The sequence below is a fragment of the Cyclopterus lumpus genome, chromosome 11 (genome assembly GCF_009769545.1).
Source record: "Cyclopterus lumpus isolate fCycLum1 chromosome 11, fCycLum1.pri, whole genome shotgun sequence".
NCBI classification, from domain to species: Eukaryota; Metazoa; Chordata; class Actinopteri; order Perciformes; family Cyclopteridae; genus Cyclopterus; species Cyclopterus lumpus.
This window is the reverse complement of record NC_046976.1, coordinates 22,511,590-22,529,050: the sequence shown is the minus strand read 5'-3', so window position 1 is coordinate 22,529,050 and position 17,461 is coordinate 22,511,590. Positions and strand designations below refer to the sequence as shown.

At 47.0% G+C, this 17,461-nt stretch overlaps 2 protein-coding genes across 2 annotated transcripts in view; both read left to right on the top strand.

Moving 5' to 3' along the window:
* npr1a (natriuretic peptide receptor 1a) overlaps positions 1-14,885 on the top strand; it is a 52,285-nt gene extending 37,400 nt beyond the window's left edge. Inside the window, exons 15-17 of the mRNA XM_034545631.1 lie at positions 3,432-3,587; positions 3,899-4,067; positions 14,566-14,885. Coding sequence (XP_034401522.1) covers positions 3,432-3,587; positions 3,899-4,067; positions 14,566-14,716 — 476 coding nt within the window. The 3' untranslated portion in view covers positions 14,717-14,885. The remainder of the gene's footprint in view (positions 1-3,431; positions 3,588-3,898; positions 4,068-14,565) is intronic.
* Positions 14,886-16,279: 1,394 nt separating this feature from the next.
* LOC117739360 (atrial natriuretic peptide receptor 1-like) overlaps positions 16,280-17,461 on the top strand; it is a gene marked incomplete at its 3' end in the record, with an annotated part of 3,503 nt that continues 2,321 nt past the window's right edge. Inside the window, exons 1-3 of the mRNA XM_034545716.1 lie at positions 16,280-16,285; positions 16,832-16,900; positions 17,009-17,183. Coding sequence (XP_034401607.1) covers positions 17,033-17,183 — 151 coding nt within the window. The remainder of the gene's footprint in view (positions 16,286-16,831; positions 16,901-17,008; positions 17,184-17,461) is intronic.

The following is a 17,461-nucleotide window of genomic DNA, read 5'->3' as shown; positions in this document are numbered from 1 at the left end:
ACAAGAGTACACAAGAGTACACAAGAGTACACAAGAATACACAATAGTACACAAGAATACACAAGTCTACACAAGAATACACAAGAGTACACAAGAATACACAAGAGTACACAAGAGTACACAAGAATACACAAGAATACACAAGAGTACACAAGAATACACAAGAATACACAAGTCTACACAAGAATACACAAGTCTACACAAGTCTACACAAGAATACACAAGAATACACAAGAGTACACAAGAGTACACAAGAATACACAAGTCTACACAAGAATACACAAGAGTACACAAGAGTACACAAGAATACACAAGTCTACACAAGAATACACAAGAGTACACAAGAATACACAAGAGTACACAAGTCTACACAAGAATACACAAGAGTACACAAGAATACACAAGAGTACACAAGAGTACACAAGAATACACAAGAGTACACAAGAGTACACAAGAGTACACAAGAGTACACAAGAGTACACAAGTCTACACAAGAATACACAAGAGTACACAAGAATACACAAGAGTACACAAGAGTACACAAGAGTACACAAGAGTACACAAGTCTACACAAGAATACACAAGAGTACACAAGAATACACAAGAGTACACAAGAGTACACAAGAATACACAAGAATACACAAGAGTACACAAGAATACACAAGAATACACAAGAGTACACAAGAGTACACAAGAGTACACAAGAATACACAAGAGTACACAAGAGTACACAAGTCTACACAAGAGTACACAAGAATACACAAGAGTACACAAGAGTACACAAGAGTACACAAGAATACACAAGAGTACACAAGTCTACACAAGAGTACACAAGAATACACAAGAGTACACAAGAGTACACAAGAGTACACAAGAATACACAAGAGTACACAAGAGTACACAAGAATACACAAGAGTACACAAGAATACACAAGAGTACACAAAAATACACAAGAGTACACAAGAGTACACAAGAATACACAAGAGTACACAAGAGTACACAAGTCTACACAAGAATACACAAGAATACACAAGAGTACACAAGAATACACAAGAATACACAAGTCTACACAAGAATACACAAGTCTACACAAGTCTACACAAGAATACACAAGAATACACAAGAGTACACAAGAGTACACAAGAATACACAAGTCTACACAAGAATACACAAGAGTACACAAGAGTACACAAGAATACACAAGTCTACACAAGAATACACAAGAGTACACAAGAATACACAAGAGTACACAAGTCTACACAAGAATACACAAGAGTACACAAGAGTACACAAGAGTACACAAGAATACACAAGTCTACACAAGAATACACAAGAGTACACAAGAGTACACAATAGTACACAAGAATACACAAGTCTACACAAGAATACACAAGAGTACACAAGAGTACACAAGAGTACACAAGAATACACAAGAATACACAAGAGTACACAAGAATACACAAGAATACACAAGAGTACACAAGAGTACACAAGAATACACAAGAGTACACAAGAATACACAAGAGTACACAAGAGTACACAAGTCTACACAAGAATACACAAGAATACACAAGAGTACACAAGTCTACACAACAATACACAAGAGTACACAAGTCTACACAAGAATACACAAGAATACACAAGTCTACACAAGAATACACAAGAGTACACAAGAGTACACAAGAATACACAAGTCTACACAAGAATACACAAGAGTACACAAGAATACACAATAGTACACAAGAATACACAAGTCTACACAAGAATACACAAGAATACACAAGAGTACACAAGAGTACACAAGAATACACAAGAGTACACAAGAATACACAAGAATACACAAGAGTACACAAGAATACACAAGTCTACACAAGAATACACAAGAGTACACAAGAGTACACAAGAATACACAAGAGTACACAAGAGTACACAAGAGTACACAAGAATACACAAGAGTACACAAGAGTACACAAGAGTACACAAGTCTACACAAGAATACACAAGAGTACACAAGAATACACAAGAGTACACAAGAGTACACAAGAATACACAAGAGTACACAAGAGTACACAAGAGTACACAAGAGTACACAAGAATACACAAGAGTACACAAGTCTACACAAGTCTACACAAGTCTACACAAGAGTACACAAGAATACACAAGAGTACACAAGAATACACAAGAATACACAAGAGTACACAAGAATACACAAGAGTACACAAGAGTACACAAGTCTACACAAGAATACACAAGAATACACAAGAGTACACAAGAGTACACAAGAATACACAAGAGTACACAAGAGTACACAAGAATACACAAGAGTACACAAGAATACACAAGAGTACACAAGAGTACACAAGAATACACAAGAGTACACAAGAATACACAAGAGTACACAAGAGTACACAAGAATACACAAGAGTACACAAGTCTACACAAGAGTACACAAGAATACACAAGAGTACACAAGAATACACAAGAGTACACAAGAGTACACAAGAGTACACAAGAATACACAAGAGTACACAAGAGTACACAAGAATACACAAGAGTACACAAGAATACACAAGAGTACACAAGAATACACAAGAGTACACAAGAGTACACAAGTCTACACAAGAGTACACACAAGAATACACAAGAATACACAAGAGTACACAAGTCTACACAAGAATACACAAGAATACACAAGAGTACACAAGAGTACACAAGAATACACGAGTACACAAGAGTACACAAGAGTACACAAGAATACACAAGAGTACACAAGTCTACACAAGAATACACAAGAGTACACAAGAGTACACAAGAATACACAAGAGTACACAAGAGTACACAAGAATACACAAGAGTACACAAGAGTACACAAGTCTACACAAGAGTACACAAGTCTACACAAGTCTACACAAGAGTACACAAGAATACACAAGAGTACACAAGAGTACACAAGAGTACACAAGAATACACAAGAGTACACAAGAGTACACAAGAATACACAAGAGTACACAAGAGTACACAAGAATACACAAGAGTACACAAGAATACACAAGAGTACACAAGTCTACACAAGTCTACACAAGAGTACACAAGAATACACAAGAGTACACAAGAGTACACAAGAGTACACAAGAATACACAAGAGTACACAAGAATACACAAGAGTACACAAGTCTACACAAGAATACACAAGAGTACACAAGTCTACACAAGAATACACAAGAATACACAAGAGTACACAAGTCTACACAAGAATACACAAGAGTACACAAGTCTACACAAGAATACACAAGAGTACACAAGTCTACACAAGAATACACAAGAGTACACAAGTCTACACAAGAATACACAAGAGTACACAAGTCTACACAAGAATACACAAGAGTACACAAGTCTACACAAGTACTGCAGTACAAACTCTACTTCTAGGTAAACTGTGGACGGCTCCGGAGCTGCTGAGGACCGAGTGCCGCCCCCCCTGTGGGACTCAGAGAGGAGACATTTACAGCTTCAGTATCATCCTGCAGGAGGTGGCCCTGCTGAAAGGAGTCTTCTACCTGGACTCACTCACGCTGACCCCTAAAGGTCAGTGTGTTTACCCTCCGGGGACCAAGACCAGCGGCCTCAATTAGAGGCAGTGTGTGTGTTTACCCTCCGGGGACCAAGACCAGCGGCCTCAATTAGAGGCAGTGTGTGTGTTTACCCTCCGGGGACCAAGACCAGCGGCCTCAATTAGAGGCAGTGTGTGTGTTTACCCTCCGGGGACCAAGACCAGCGGCCTCAATTAGAGGCAGTGTGTGTTCATGTAATATATTATAATATATTAATAATATAATTACCATTAGTATGAAGACAATGTCGTCCCCCCCCCCCCCCCCCCCCCCCCCCTTCCTCAGAGATTGTCCAGGCAGTGCTTCATGGAGGCCCCTCCCCCCTCCGCCCCTCCCTCTGCCTCCACAGTCACAGAGAAGAGCTGGGGGTCCTGATGCAGCGCTGCTGGAGCCAAGACCCCCAAGAGAGGCCGGACTTCAACGGGGTCAAGATCCTGCTGAGGAAGCAGCACAGGTGAGGAGGGGGTGGAGGTGACAGGTGAGGAGGGGGTGGAGGTGACAGGTGAGGAGGGGGTGGAGGTGACAGGTGAGGAGGGGGTGGAGGTGACAGGTGAGGAGGGGGTGGAGGTGACAGGTGAGGGGGGGTGGAGGTGACAGGTGAGGGAGACACAGAAGGGAAGGAGGGGAACCGGTAGGGGGGGATTTATTGTCCTCCTATCACTCCTCCTGTCTGTCCTCCTGTCACTCCTCCTATCACTACTCCTATCACTACTCCTGTCTGCCCTCCTATCACTCCTCCTGTCTGTCCTCCTGTCACTCTTCATATCACTCCTATCACTCCTCCTATCTGTCCTCCTATCACTCCTCCTGTCACTCCTCCTATCACTACTCCTATCTGTCCTCCTATCACTCCTCCTATCACTACTCATATCTGTCCTCCTCCAGTCTATCCTCTTATCACTCCTCATGTCTGTCCTCTTATCACTCCTCATGTCTATCCTCTTATCACTCCTCATGTCTATCCTCTTATCACTCCTCATGTCTATCCTCCTATCACTCCTCATGTCTGTCCTCCTCCTGTCTATCCTCTTATCACTCCTCATGTATGTCCTCTTATCACTCCTCATGTCTGTCCTCCTCCTGTCTATCCTCTTATCACTCCTCCTGTCTGTCCTCTTATCACTCCTCATGTCTGTCCTCCTCCTATCTGTCCTCATATCACTCCTCATGTCTGTCCTCCACCTGTCTGTCCTCATATCACTCCTCATGTCTGTCCTCTTATCACTCCTCCTGTCTGTCCTCATATCACTCCTACTGTCTGTCCTCCACCCGTCTGTCCTCTTATCACTCCTCCTGTCTGTCCTCATATCACTCCTCATGTCTGTCCTCATATCACTCCTCCTATCTGTCCTCTTATCACTCCTCATGTCTGTCCTCATATCACTCCTCATGTCTGTCCTCCACCTGTCTGTCCTCTTATCACTCCTCATGTCTGTCCTCATATCACTCCTCATGTCTGTCCTCCACCTGTCTGTCCTCATATCACTCCTCATGTCTGTCCTCTTATCACTCCTCCTGTCTGTCCTCATATCACTCCTCATGTCTGTCCTCCACCTGTCTGTCCTCATATCACTCCTCATGTCTGTCCTCCACCTGTCTGTCCTCTTATCACTCCTCCTGTCTGTCCTCATATCACTCCTCATGTCTGTCCTCGTATCACTCCTCCTGTCTGTCCTCATATCACTCCTCATGTCTGTCCTCCACCTGTCTGTCCTCATATCACTCCTCATGTCTGTCCTCTTATCACTCCTCCTGCCTGTCCTCTTATCACTCCTCCTATCTGTCCTCTTATCACTAGTCCTGTCTGTCCTCTTATCACTCCTCATGTCTTTCCTCTTATCACTCCACATGTCTGTCCTCTTATCACTCCTCCTGTCTGTCCTCATATCACTCCTCATGTCTTTCCTCTTATCACTCCACATGTCTGTTCTCTTATCACTCCTCCTGTCTGTCCTCATATCACTCCTCATGTCTGTCCTCCACCTGTCTGTCCTCATATCACTCCTCCTGTCTGTCCTCTTATCACTGGTCCTGTCTGTCCTCATATCACTCCTCATGTCTGTCCTCTTATCACTCCTCCTGTCTGTCCTCATATCACTCCTCATGTCTGTCCTCCACCTGTCTGTCCTCTTATCACTGGTCCTGTCTGTCCTCATATCACTCCTCATGTCTGTCCTCCACCTGTCTGTCCTCATATCACTCCTCATGTCTGTCCTCTTATCACTCCTCCTGTCTGTCCTCAAATCACTCCTCATGTCTGTCCTCCACCTGTCTGTCCTCATATCACTCCTCATGTCTGTCCTCTTATCACTCCTCCTGTCTGTCCTCTTATCACTCCTCCTATCTGTCCTCTTATCACTCCTCATGTCTGTCCTCTATCTGTCTGTCCTCTTATCACTCCTCCTGTCTGTCCTCTTATCACTGCTCCTGTCTGTCCTCCCAAGACTCCTCCTGTCTGTCCTCTTATCACTCCATCTGTCTGTCCTCTTATCACTCCTCCTGTCTGTCCTCTTATCACTCCTCCTGTCTGTCCTCTTATCACTCCTCCTATCTGTCCCCTTATCACTCCTCCTGTCTGTCCTCTTATCACTCCACCTGTCTGTCCTCTTATCACTCCTCCTGTCTGTCCTCTTATCACTCCTCCTGTCTGTCCTCTTATCACTCCTCCTATCTGTCCCCTTATCACTCCTCATGTCTGTCCTCTACCTGTCTGTCCTCTTATCACTCCTCCTGTCTGTCCTCTTATCACTGCTCCTGTCTGTCCTCCCAAGACTCCTCCTGTCTGTCCTCTTATCACTCCATCTGTCTGTCCTCATATCACTCCTCATGTCTGTCCTCATATCACTCCTCCAATCTGTCCTCTTATCACTCCTCCTGTCTGTCCTCATATCACTCCTCATGTCTGTCCTCCACCTGTCTGTCCTCTTATCACTGGTCCTGTCTGTCCTCATATCGCTCCTCATGTCTGTCCTCTTATCACTCCACCTGTCTGTCCTCTTATCACTCCTCCTGTCTGTCCTCTTATCACTCCTCCTGTCTGTCCTCTTATCACTCCACCTGTCTGTCCTCTTATCACTCCTCCTGTCTGTCCTCTTATCACTCCTCATGTCTGTCCTCTTATCACTCCACCTGTCTGTCCTCTTATCACTCCTCCTGTCTGTCCTCTTATCACTCCTCCTGTCTGTCCTCTTATCACTCCACCTGTCTGTCCTCTTATCACTCCTCCTGTCTGTCCTCTTATCACTCCACCTGTCTGTCCTCTTATCACTCCTCCTGTCTGTCCTCTTATCACTCCTCCTGTCTGTCCTCTTATCACTCCTCCTGTCTGTCCTCTTATCACTCCTCCTGTCTGTCCTCTTATCACTCCTCCTGTCTATCCTCTTATCACTCCTCCTGTCTATCCTATTATCACTCCTCATGTCTGTCCTCCTCCTGTCTGTCCTCATGTCTGTCCTCTTATCACTCCACCTGTCTGTCCTCTTATCACTCCTCCTGTCTGTCCTCTTATCACTCCTCCTGTCTGTCCTCTTATCACTCCTCCTGTCTGTCCTCTTATCACTCCTCCTGTCTGTCCTCTTATCACTCCACCTGTCTGTCCTCTTATCACTCCTCCTGTCTGTCCTCTTATCACTCCTCCTGTCTGTCCTCTTATCACTCCTCATGTCTGTCCTCCTCCTGTCTGTCCTCTTATCACTCCCCATGTCTGTCCTCCTCCTGTCTGTCCTCTTATCACTCCTCATGTCCGTCCTCATATCACTCCTCCTGTCTTTCCTCATATCATTCCTCCTGTCTGTCCTCTTATCACTCCTCCTGTCTGTCCTCTTATCACTCCTCCTGTCTGTCCTCCACCTGTCTGTCCTCATATCACTCCTCATGTCTGTCCTCATATCACTCCTCCTGTCTGTCCTCTTATCACTCCTCCTGTCTATCCTCTTATCACTCCTCCTGTCTATCCTCTTATCACTCCTCATGTCTGTCCTCCTCCTGTCTGTCCTCTTATCACTCCTCATGTCTGTCCTCATATCACTCCTCCTGTCTTTCCTCATGTCTGTCCTCCTCCTGTCTGTCCTCTTATCACTCCTCATGTCTGTCCTCCTCCTGTCTGTCCTCTTATCACTCCTCCTGTCTGTCCTCCACCTGTCTGTCCTCATATCACTCCTCATGTCTGTCCTCTTATCACTCCTCATGTCTGTCCTCTTATCACTCCTCCTGTCTGTCCTCTTATCACTCCTCCTGTCTATCCTCTTATCACTCCTTCTGTCTGTCCTCTTATCACTCCTCATGTCTGTCCTCCTCCTGTCTGTCCTCTTATCACTCCTCATTTCTGTCCTCATATCACTCCTCCTGTCTTTCCTCCACCTGTCTGTCCTCATATCACTCCTCATGTCTGTCCTCTTATCACTCCTCATGTCTGTCCTCTTATCACTCCTCCTGTCTGTCCTCTTATCACTCCTCCTGTCTGTCCTCTTATCACTCCTCCTGTCTGTCCTCTTATCACTCCTCATGTCTGTCCTCCTCCTGTCTGTCCTCTTATCACTCCTCATGTCTGTCCTCATATCACCCCTCCTGTCTTTCCTCATGTCTGTCCTCCTCCTGTCTGTCCTCTTATCACTCCTCATGTCTGTCCTCATATCACTCCTCCTGTCTTTCCTCATGTCTGTCCTCCTCCTGTCTGTCCTCTTATCACTCCTCATGTCTGTCCTCATATCACTCCTCCTGTCTTTCCTCATATCATTCCTCCTGTCTGTCCTCCACCTGTCTGTCCTCATATCACTCCTCATGTCTGTCCTCTTATCACTCATCATGTCTGTCCTCTTATCACTCCTCCTGTCTGTCCTCTTATCACTCCTCCTGTCTATCCTCTTATCACTCCTTCTGTCTGTCCTCTTATCACTCCTCATGTCTGTCCTCCTCCTGTCTGTCCTCTTATCACTCCTCATGTCTGTCCTCATATCACTCCTTATGTCTGTCCTCCACCTGTCTGTCCTCATATCACTCCTCATGTCTGTCCTCTTATCACTCCTCCTGTCTGTCCTCATATCACTCCTCCTGTCTGTCCTCATATCACTCCTCCTGTCTGTCCTCCACCTGTCTGTCCTCTTATCACTGGTCCTGTCTGTCCTCATATTACTCCTCATGTCTGTCCTCTTATCACTCCTCCTGTCTGTCCTCATATCACTCCTCATGTCTGTCCTCCACCTGTCTGTCCTCATATCACTCCTCATGTCTGTCCTCTTATCACTCCTCCTGTCTGTCCTCCACCTGTCTGTCCTCTTATCACTGGTCCTGTCTGTCCTCATATCACTCCTCATGTCTGTCCTCCACCTGTCTGTCCTCATATCACTCCTCATGTCTGTCCTCTTATCACTCCTCATGTCTGTCCTCTTATCACTCCTCCTGTCCGTCCTCATATCACTCCTCATGTCTGTCCTCCACCTGTCTGTCCTCATATCACTCCTCCTGTCTGTCCTCTTATCACTCCTCCTGTCTGTCCTCCTATCACTCCTCCTATCTGTCCTCTTATCACTCCTCCTGTCTGTCCTCATATCACTCCTCATGTCTGTCCTCCACCTGTCTGTCCTCTTATCACTGCTCCTGTCTGTCCTCCTAAGACTCCACCTGTCTGTCCTCTTATCACTCCACCTGTCTGTCCTCTTATCACTCCTCCTCTCTGTCCTCTTATCACTACTCCTGTCTGTCCTCCTAAGACTCCACCTGTCTGTCCTCTTATCACTCCACCTGTCTGTCCTCTTATCACTCCTCCTGTCTGTCCTCTTATCACTCCACCTGTCTGTCCTCTTATCACTCCTCCTGTCTGTCCTCTTATCACTCCTCCTGTCTGTCCTCTTATCACTCCTCATGTCTGTCCTCATATCACTCCTTATGTCTGTCCTCCACCTGTCTGTCCTCATATCACTCCTCATGTCTGTCCTCTTATCACTCCTCCTGTCTGTCCTCATATCACTCCTCCTGTCTGTCCTCCACCTGTCTGTCCTCTTATCACTGGTCCTGTCTGTCCTCATATCACTCCTCATGTCTGTCCTCTTATCACTCCTCCTGTCTGTCCTCATATCACTCCTCATGTCTGTCCTCCACCTGTCTGTCCTCATATCACTCCTCATGTCTGTCCTCTTATCACTCCTCCTGTCTGTCCTCCACCTGTCTGTCCTCTTATCACTGGTCCTGTCTGTCCTCATATCACTCCTCATGTCTGTCCTCCACCTGTCTGTCCTCATATCACTCCTCATGTCTGTCCTCTTATCACTCCTCATGTCTGTCCTCTTATCACTCCTCCTGTCCGTCCTCATATCACTCCTCATGTCTGTCCTCCACCTGTCTGTCCTCATATCACTCCTCCTGTCTGTCCTCTTATCACTCCTCCTGTCTGTCCTCCTATCACTCCTCCTATCTGTCCTCTTATCACTCCTCCTGTCTGTCCTCATATCACTCCTCATGTCTGTCCTCCACCTGTCTGTCCTCTTATCACTGCTCCTGTCTGTCCTCCTAAGACTCCACCTGTCTGTCCTCTTATCACTCCACCTGTCTGTCCTCTTATCACTCCTCCTCTCTGTCCTCTTATCACTCCTCCTGTCTGTCCTCTTATCACTCCTCATGTCTGTCCTCTTATCACTCCACCTGTCTGTCCTCTTATCACTCCTCCTGTCTGTCCTCTTATCACTCCTCCTGTCTGTCCTCTTATCACTCCACCTGTCTGTCCTCTTATCACTCCTCCTGTCTGTCCTCTTATCACTCCTCCTGTCTGTCCTCTTATCACTCCTCCTGTCTGTCCTCTTATCACTCCTCCTGTCTGTCCTCTTATCACTCCACCTGTCTGTCCTCTTATCACTCCTCCTGTCTGTCCTCTTATCACTCCTCCTGTCTGTCCTCTTATCACTCCTCATGTCTGTCCTCCTCCTGTCTGTCCTCTTATCACTCCCCATGTCTGTCCTCCTCCTGTCTGTCCTCTTATCACTCCTCATGTCCGTCCTCATATCACTCCTCCTGTCTTTCCTCATATCATTCCTCCTGTCTGTCCTCTTATCACTCCTCCTGTCTGTCCTCTTATCACTCCTCCTGTCTGTCCTCCACCTGTCTGTCCTCATATCACTCCTCATGTCTGTCCTCATATCACTCCTCCTGTCTGTCCTCTTATCACTCCTCCTGTCTATCCTCTTATCACTCCTCCTGTCTATCCTCTTATCACTCCTCATGTCTGTCCTCCTCCTGTCTGTCCTCTTATCACTCCTCATGTCTGTCCTCATATCACTCCTCCTGTCTTTCCTCATGTCTGTCCTCCTCCTGTCTGTCCTCTTATCACTCCTCATGTCTGTCCTCATATCATTCCTCCTGTCTGTCCTCTTATCACTCCTCCTGTCTGTCCTCCACCTGTCTGTCCTCATATCACTCCTCATGTCTGTCCTCTTATCACTCCTCATGTCTGTCCTCTTATCACTCCTCCTGTCTGTCCTCTTATCACTCCTCCTGTCTATCCTCTTATCACTCCTTCTGTCTGTCCTCTTATCACTCCTCATGTCTGTCCTCCTCCTGTCTGTCCTCTTATCACTCCTCATTTCTGTCCTCATATCACTCCTCCTGTCTTTCCTCCACCTGTCTGTCCTCATATCACTCCTCATGTCTGTCCTCTTATCACTCCTCATGTCTGTCCTCTTATCACTCCTCCTGTCTGTCCTCTTATCACTCCTCCTGTCTATCCTCTTATCACTCCTCCTGTCTGTCCTCTTATCACTCCTCATGTCTGTCCTCCTCCTGTCTGTCCTCTTATCACTCCTCATGTCTGTCCTCATATCACCCCTCCTGTCTTTCCTCATGTCTGTCCTCCTCCTGTCTGTCCTCTTATCACTCCTCATGTCTGTCCTCATATCACTCCTCCTGTCTTTCCTCATGTCTGTCCTCCTCCTGTCTGTCCTCTTATCACTCCTCATGTCTGTCCTCATATCACTCCTCCTGTCTTTCCTCATATCATTCCTCCTGTCTGTCCTCCACCTGTCTGTCCTCATATCACTCCTCATGTCTGTCCTCTTATCACTCATCATGTCTGTCCTCTTATCACTCCTCCTGTCTGTCCTCTTATCACTCCTCCTGTCTATCCTCTTATCACTCCTTCTGTCTGTCCTCTTATCACTCCTCATGTCTGTCCTCCTCCTGTCTGTCCTCTTATCACTCCTCATGTCTGTCCTCATATCACTCCTTATGTCTGTCCTCCACCTGTCTGTCCTCATATCACTCCTCATGTCTGTCCTCTTATCACTCCTCCTGTCTGTCCTCATATCACTCCTCCTGTCTGTCCTCATATCACTCCTCCTGTCTGTCCTCCACCTGTCTGTCCTCTTATCACTGGTCCTGTCTGTCCTCATATTACTCCTCATGTCTGTCCTCTTATCACTCCTCCTGTCTGTCCTCATATCACTCCTCATGTCTGTCCTCCACCTGTCTGTCCTCATATCACTCCTCATGTCTGTCCTCTTATCACTCCTCCTGTCTGTCCTCCACCTGTCTGTCCTCTTATCACTGGTCCTGTCTGTCCTCATATCACTCCTCATGTCTGTCCTCCACCTGTCTGTCCTCATATCACTCCTCATGTCTGTCCTCTTATCACTCCTCATGTCTGTCCTCTTATCACTCCTCCTGTCTGTCCTCATATCACTCCTCATGTCTGTCCTCCACCTGTCTGTCCTCATATCACTCCTCCTGTCTGTCCTCTTATCACTCCTCCTGTCTGTCCTCCTATCACTCCTCCTGTCTGTCCTCTTATCACTCCTCCTGTCTGTCCTCATATCACTCCTCATGTCTGTCCTCCACCTGTCTGTCCTCTTATCACTGCTCCTGTCTGTCCTCCTAAGACTCCACCTGTCTGTCCTCTTATCACTCCACCTGTCTGTCCTCTTATCACTCCTCCTCTCTGTCCTCTTATCACTACTCCTGTCTGTCCTCCTAAGACTCCACCTGTCTGTCCTCTTATCACTCCACCTGTCTGTCCTCTTATCACTCCTCCTGTCTGTCCTCTTATCACTCCACCTGTCTGTCCTCTTATCACTCCTCCTGTCTTTCCTCTTATCACTCCTCCTGTCTGTCCTCTTATCACTCCTCATGTCTGTCCTCATATCACTCCTTATGTCTGTCCTCCACCTGTCTGTCCTCATATCACTCCTCATGTCTGTCCTCTTATCACTCCTCCTGTCTGTCCTCATATCACTCCTCCTGTCTGTCCTCCACCTGTCTGTCCTCTTATCACTGGTCCTGTCTGTCCTCATATCACTCCTCATGTCTGTCCTCTTATCACTCCTCCTGTCTGTCCTCATATCACTCCTCATGTCTGTCCTCCACCTGTCTGTCCTCATATCACTCCTCATGTCTGTCCTCTTATCACTCCTCCTGTCTGTCCTCCACCTGTCTGTCCTCTTATCACTGGTCCTGTCTGTCCTCATATCACTCCTCATGTCTGTCCTCCACCTGTCTGTCCTCATATCACTCCTCATGTCTGTCCTCTTATCACTCCTCATGTCTGTCCTCTTATCACTCCTCCTGTCCGTCCTCATATCACTCCTCATGTCTGTCCTCCACCTGTCTGTCCTCATATCACTCCTCCTGTCTGTCCTCTTATCACTCCTCCTGTCTGTCCTCCTATCACTCCTCCTATCTGTCCTCTTATCACTCCTCCTGTCTGTCCTCATATCACTCCTCATGTCTGTCCTCCACCTGTCTGTCCTCTTATCACTGCTCCTGTCTGTCCTCCTAAGACTCCACCTGTCTGTCCTCTTATCACTCCACCTGTCTGTCCTCTTATCACTCCTCCTCTCTGTCCTCTTATCACTACTCCTGTCTGTCCTCCTAAGACTCCACCTGTCTGTCCTCTTATCACTCCACCTGTCTGTCCTCTTATCACTCCTCCTGTCTGTCCTCTTATCACTCCACCTGTCTGTCCTCTTATCACTCCTCCTGTCTGTCCTCTTATCACTCCTCCTGTCTGTCCTCTTATCACTCCTCCTCTCTGTCCTCTTATCACTGCTCCTGTCTGTCCTCCTAAGACTCCACCTGTCTGTCCTCTTATCACTCGTCCTGTCTGTCCTCTTATCACTCCTCCTGTCTGTCCTCTTATCACTCCACCTGTCTGTCCTCTTATCACTCCTCCTGTCTGTCCTCTTATCACTCCTCCTGTCTGTCCTCTTATCACTCCACCTGTCTGTCCTCTTATCACTCCTCCTGTCTGTCCTCTTATCACTCCTCCTGTCCGTCCTCTTATCACACCTCCTGTCTGTCCTCATATCACTCCTCCTGTCTGTCCTCTTATCACTCCTCCTGTCTGTCCTCATATCACTCCTCCTGTCTGTCCTCTTATCACTCCTCCTGTCTATCCTCTTATCACTCCTCATGTCTGTCCTCCTCCTGTCTGTCCTCTTATCACTCCTCATGTCTGTCCTCCTCCTGTCTGTCCTCATATCACTCCTCCTGTCTGTCCTCTTATCACTCCTCCTGTCTGTCCTCTTATCACTCCTCCTGTCTGTCCTCATATCACTCCTCCTGTCTGTCCTCTTATCACTCCTCCTGTCTGTCCTCTTATCACTCCTCCTGTCTGTCCTCTTATCACTCCTCCTGTCTGTCCTCTTATCACTCCTCCTGTCTGTCCTCTTATCACTCCTCCTGTCTGTCCTCATATCACTCCTCCTGTCTGTCCTCTTATCACTCCTCCTGTCCGTCCTCTTATCACTCCTCCTGTCTGTCCTCTTATCACTCCTCCTGTCTGTCCTCTTATCACTCCTCCTGTCTGTCCTCTTATCACTCCTCCTGTCTGTCCTCTTTTCACTCCTCATGTCTGTCCTCATATCACTCCTCCTGTCTGTCCTCTTATCACTCCTCCTGTCTGTCCTCTTATCACTCCTCCTGTCTGTCCTCTTATCACTCCTCCTGTCTGTCCTCCTCCTGTCTGTCTTTAGGGGTCATGGTTCTAACATCCTGGACAACCTCTTGTCTCGTATGGAGCAATACGCCAACAACCTGGAGGAGCTGGTGGAGGAGCGGACTCATGCCTACCATGAGGAGAAGCACAAGGCGGAGACCCTGCTGTACCAGATACTGCCCCAGTGAGTACACTGTAGTACTAGTACATGTACCAGATACTGCCCCAGTGAGTACACTGTAGTACTAGTACATGTACCAGATACTGCCCCAGTGAGTACACTGTAGTACTAGTACATGTACCAGATACTGCCCCAGTGAGTACACTGTAGTACTAGTACATGTACCAGATACTGCCCCAGTGAGTACACTGTAGTATACTGCAGTAATAGTACACGGTTGTGTGTTTCAGCTCAGTAGCGGAGCAGTTGAAACGAGGTGAGACGGTTCAGGCCGAAGCTTTTGACTCCGTCACCATTTACCTCAGTGACATCATCGGCTTCACCGCCTTGTCGGCTGAAAGCACACCACTGCAGGTCAGTAGAACCCAGTAGAACACCACTGCAGGTCAGTAGAACCCAGTAGAACACCACTGCAGGTCAGTAGAACCCAGTAGAACACCACTGCAGGTCAGTAGAACCAAGTAGTACAACATTAAAGGTCAGGAGAACTCAGTAGAACACCACTGCAGGTCAGTAGAACCAAGTAGTACAACATTAAAGGTCAGGAGAACTCAGTAGAACACCACTGCAGGTCAGTAGAACCAAGCAGTACAACATTAAAGGTCAGGAGAACCCAGTAGAACACCACTGCAGGTCAGTAGAACCAAGTAGTACAACATTAAAGGTCAGGAGAACTCAGTAGAACACCACTGCAGGTCAGTAGAACCCAGTAGAACACCACTGCAGGTTAGTAGAACCCAGTAGAACACCACTGCATGTTAATAGAACCCAGTAGAACACCACTGCAGGTCAGTAGAACCCAGTAGAACACCACTGCAGGTCAGTAGAACCCAGTAGAACACCACTGCAGGTCAGTAGAACCCAGTAGAACACCACTGCAGGTCAGTAGAACCAAGTAGTACAACATTAAAGGTCAGGAGAACTCAGTAGAACACCACTGCAGGTCAGTAGAACCAAGTAGTACAACATTAAAGGTCAGGAGAACTCAGTAGAACACCACTGCAGGTCAGGAGAACCCAGTACTATAGGTCAGTAGAACACCACTGCAGGTCAGTAGAACCCAGTAGTACAATGTTAAAGGTCAGGAGAACCCAGTAGTACAATGTTAAAGGTCAGGAGAACCCAGTAGAACACCACTGCAGGTCAGTAGAACCCAGTAGAACACCACTGCAGGCTAGTTGAACCCAGTAGAACACCACTGCAGATCAGTAGAACCCAGTAGTACAACGTTAAAGGTCAGGAGAACCCAGTAGAACACCACTGCAGGCTAGTAGAACCCAGTAGAACACCACTGCCGGTCAGTAGAACACAGTAGTACAACGTTAAAGGTCAGGAGAACCCAGTAGAACACCACTGCAGGCTAGTAGAACCCAGTAGAACACCACTGCAGGTCAGTAGAACACAGTAGTACAACGTTAAAGGTCAGGAGAACCCAGTAGAACACCACTGCAGGTCAGTAGAACCCAGTAAAACACCACTGCAGGCTAGTAGAACCCAGTAGAACACCACTGCAGGTCAGTAGAACCCAGTAGTACAACGTTAAAGGTCAGTAGAACCCAGTAGAACACCACTGCAGGTCAGTAGAACCCAGTAGTACAACGTTAAAGGTCAGTAGAACCCAGTAAAACACCACTGCAGGATAGTAGAACCCAGTAGAACCCCACTGCAGGTCGGTATAACCCAGTAGAACACCACTAGAACCCAGTAGAATTACGTTACAGGTCACGTGCACTAACCCAGCTGTTTATGTAGTTCACGTGCACTAACCCAGCTGTTTATATAGTTCACGTGCACTAACCCTGCTGTTTACGTAGTTCACGTGCACTAACCCAGCTGTTTATATAGTTCACGTGCACTAACCCTGCTGTTTACGTAGTTCACGTGCACTAACCCAGCTGTTTACGTAGCTCATGTGCACTAACCCAGCTGTTTATGTAGCTCACGTGCACTAACCCAGCTGTTTATGTAGCTCACGTGCACTAACCCAGCTGTTTATGTAGCTCACGTGCACTAACCCAGCTGTTTATGTAGCTCACGTGCACTAACCCAGCTGTTTATGTAGCTCACGTGCACTAACCCTGCAGTTAACGCAACTCACGTGTTTCTGTTTTTCTACATTCAGGTCGTGACCTTGTTGAACGACCTCTACACCTGTTTCGACGCCATTATTGACAACTTTGATGTTTACAAGGTCAAAACTTCTTTGGCTGCTCCACTCTCTGTTCTGTTCTAATAGTTTCCACTTCATGAATATATATATATGTAAAGTTGTTAACGTGATAACTCCCCTATGGGACAGGTGGAGACCATTGGGGATGCCTACATGGTGGTGTCCGGACTGCCGGTGAGGAACGGGAAGCTACACGGGCGGGAGGTGGCCCGGATGGCCCTCGCCCTGCTGGATGCCGTCAAGAGCTTCAGGATGCAACACCGAGCCAATCAGCAGCTCCGGCTACGCATTGGCATCCACAGCGGTCCGTTTGTGTGATAATGTTTGAGATGGACCGTAAGATGTGCAGTGTTGACCTAAATAAGGAATGAAATCCTCTTGAAGGACTTCAACATTGTTAAACAGTTATATACCAAATACAACTGGACCTGGCTACCAGCTCTGTCCCAGTCTACACTGTCCTTCAGTCTTGCAATTCAATTTAGTTTATTTTATAAAGCCCAAAATAACAAATTACAAACTCCTCAGAGGGCTTTACAATCTGTACACATACGACATCCCTGACCTTTGACCTCACATCAG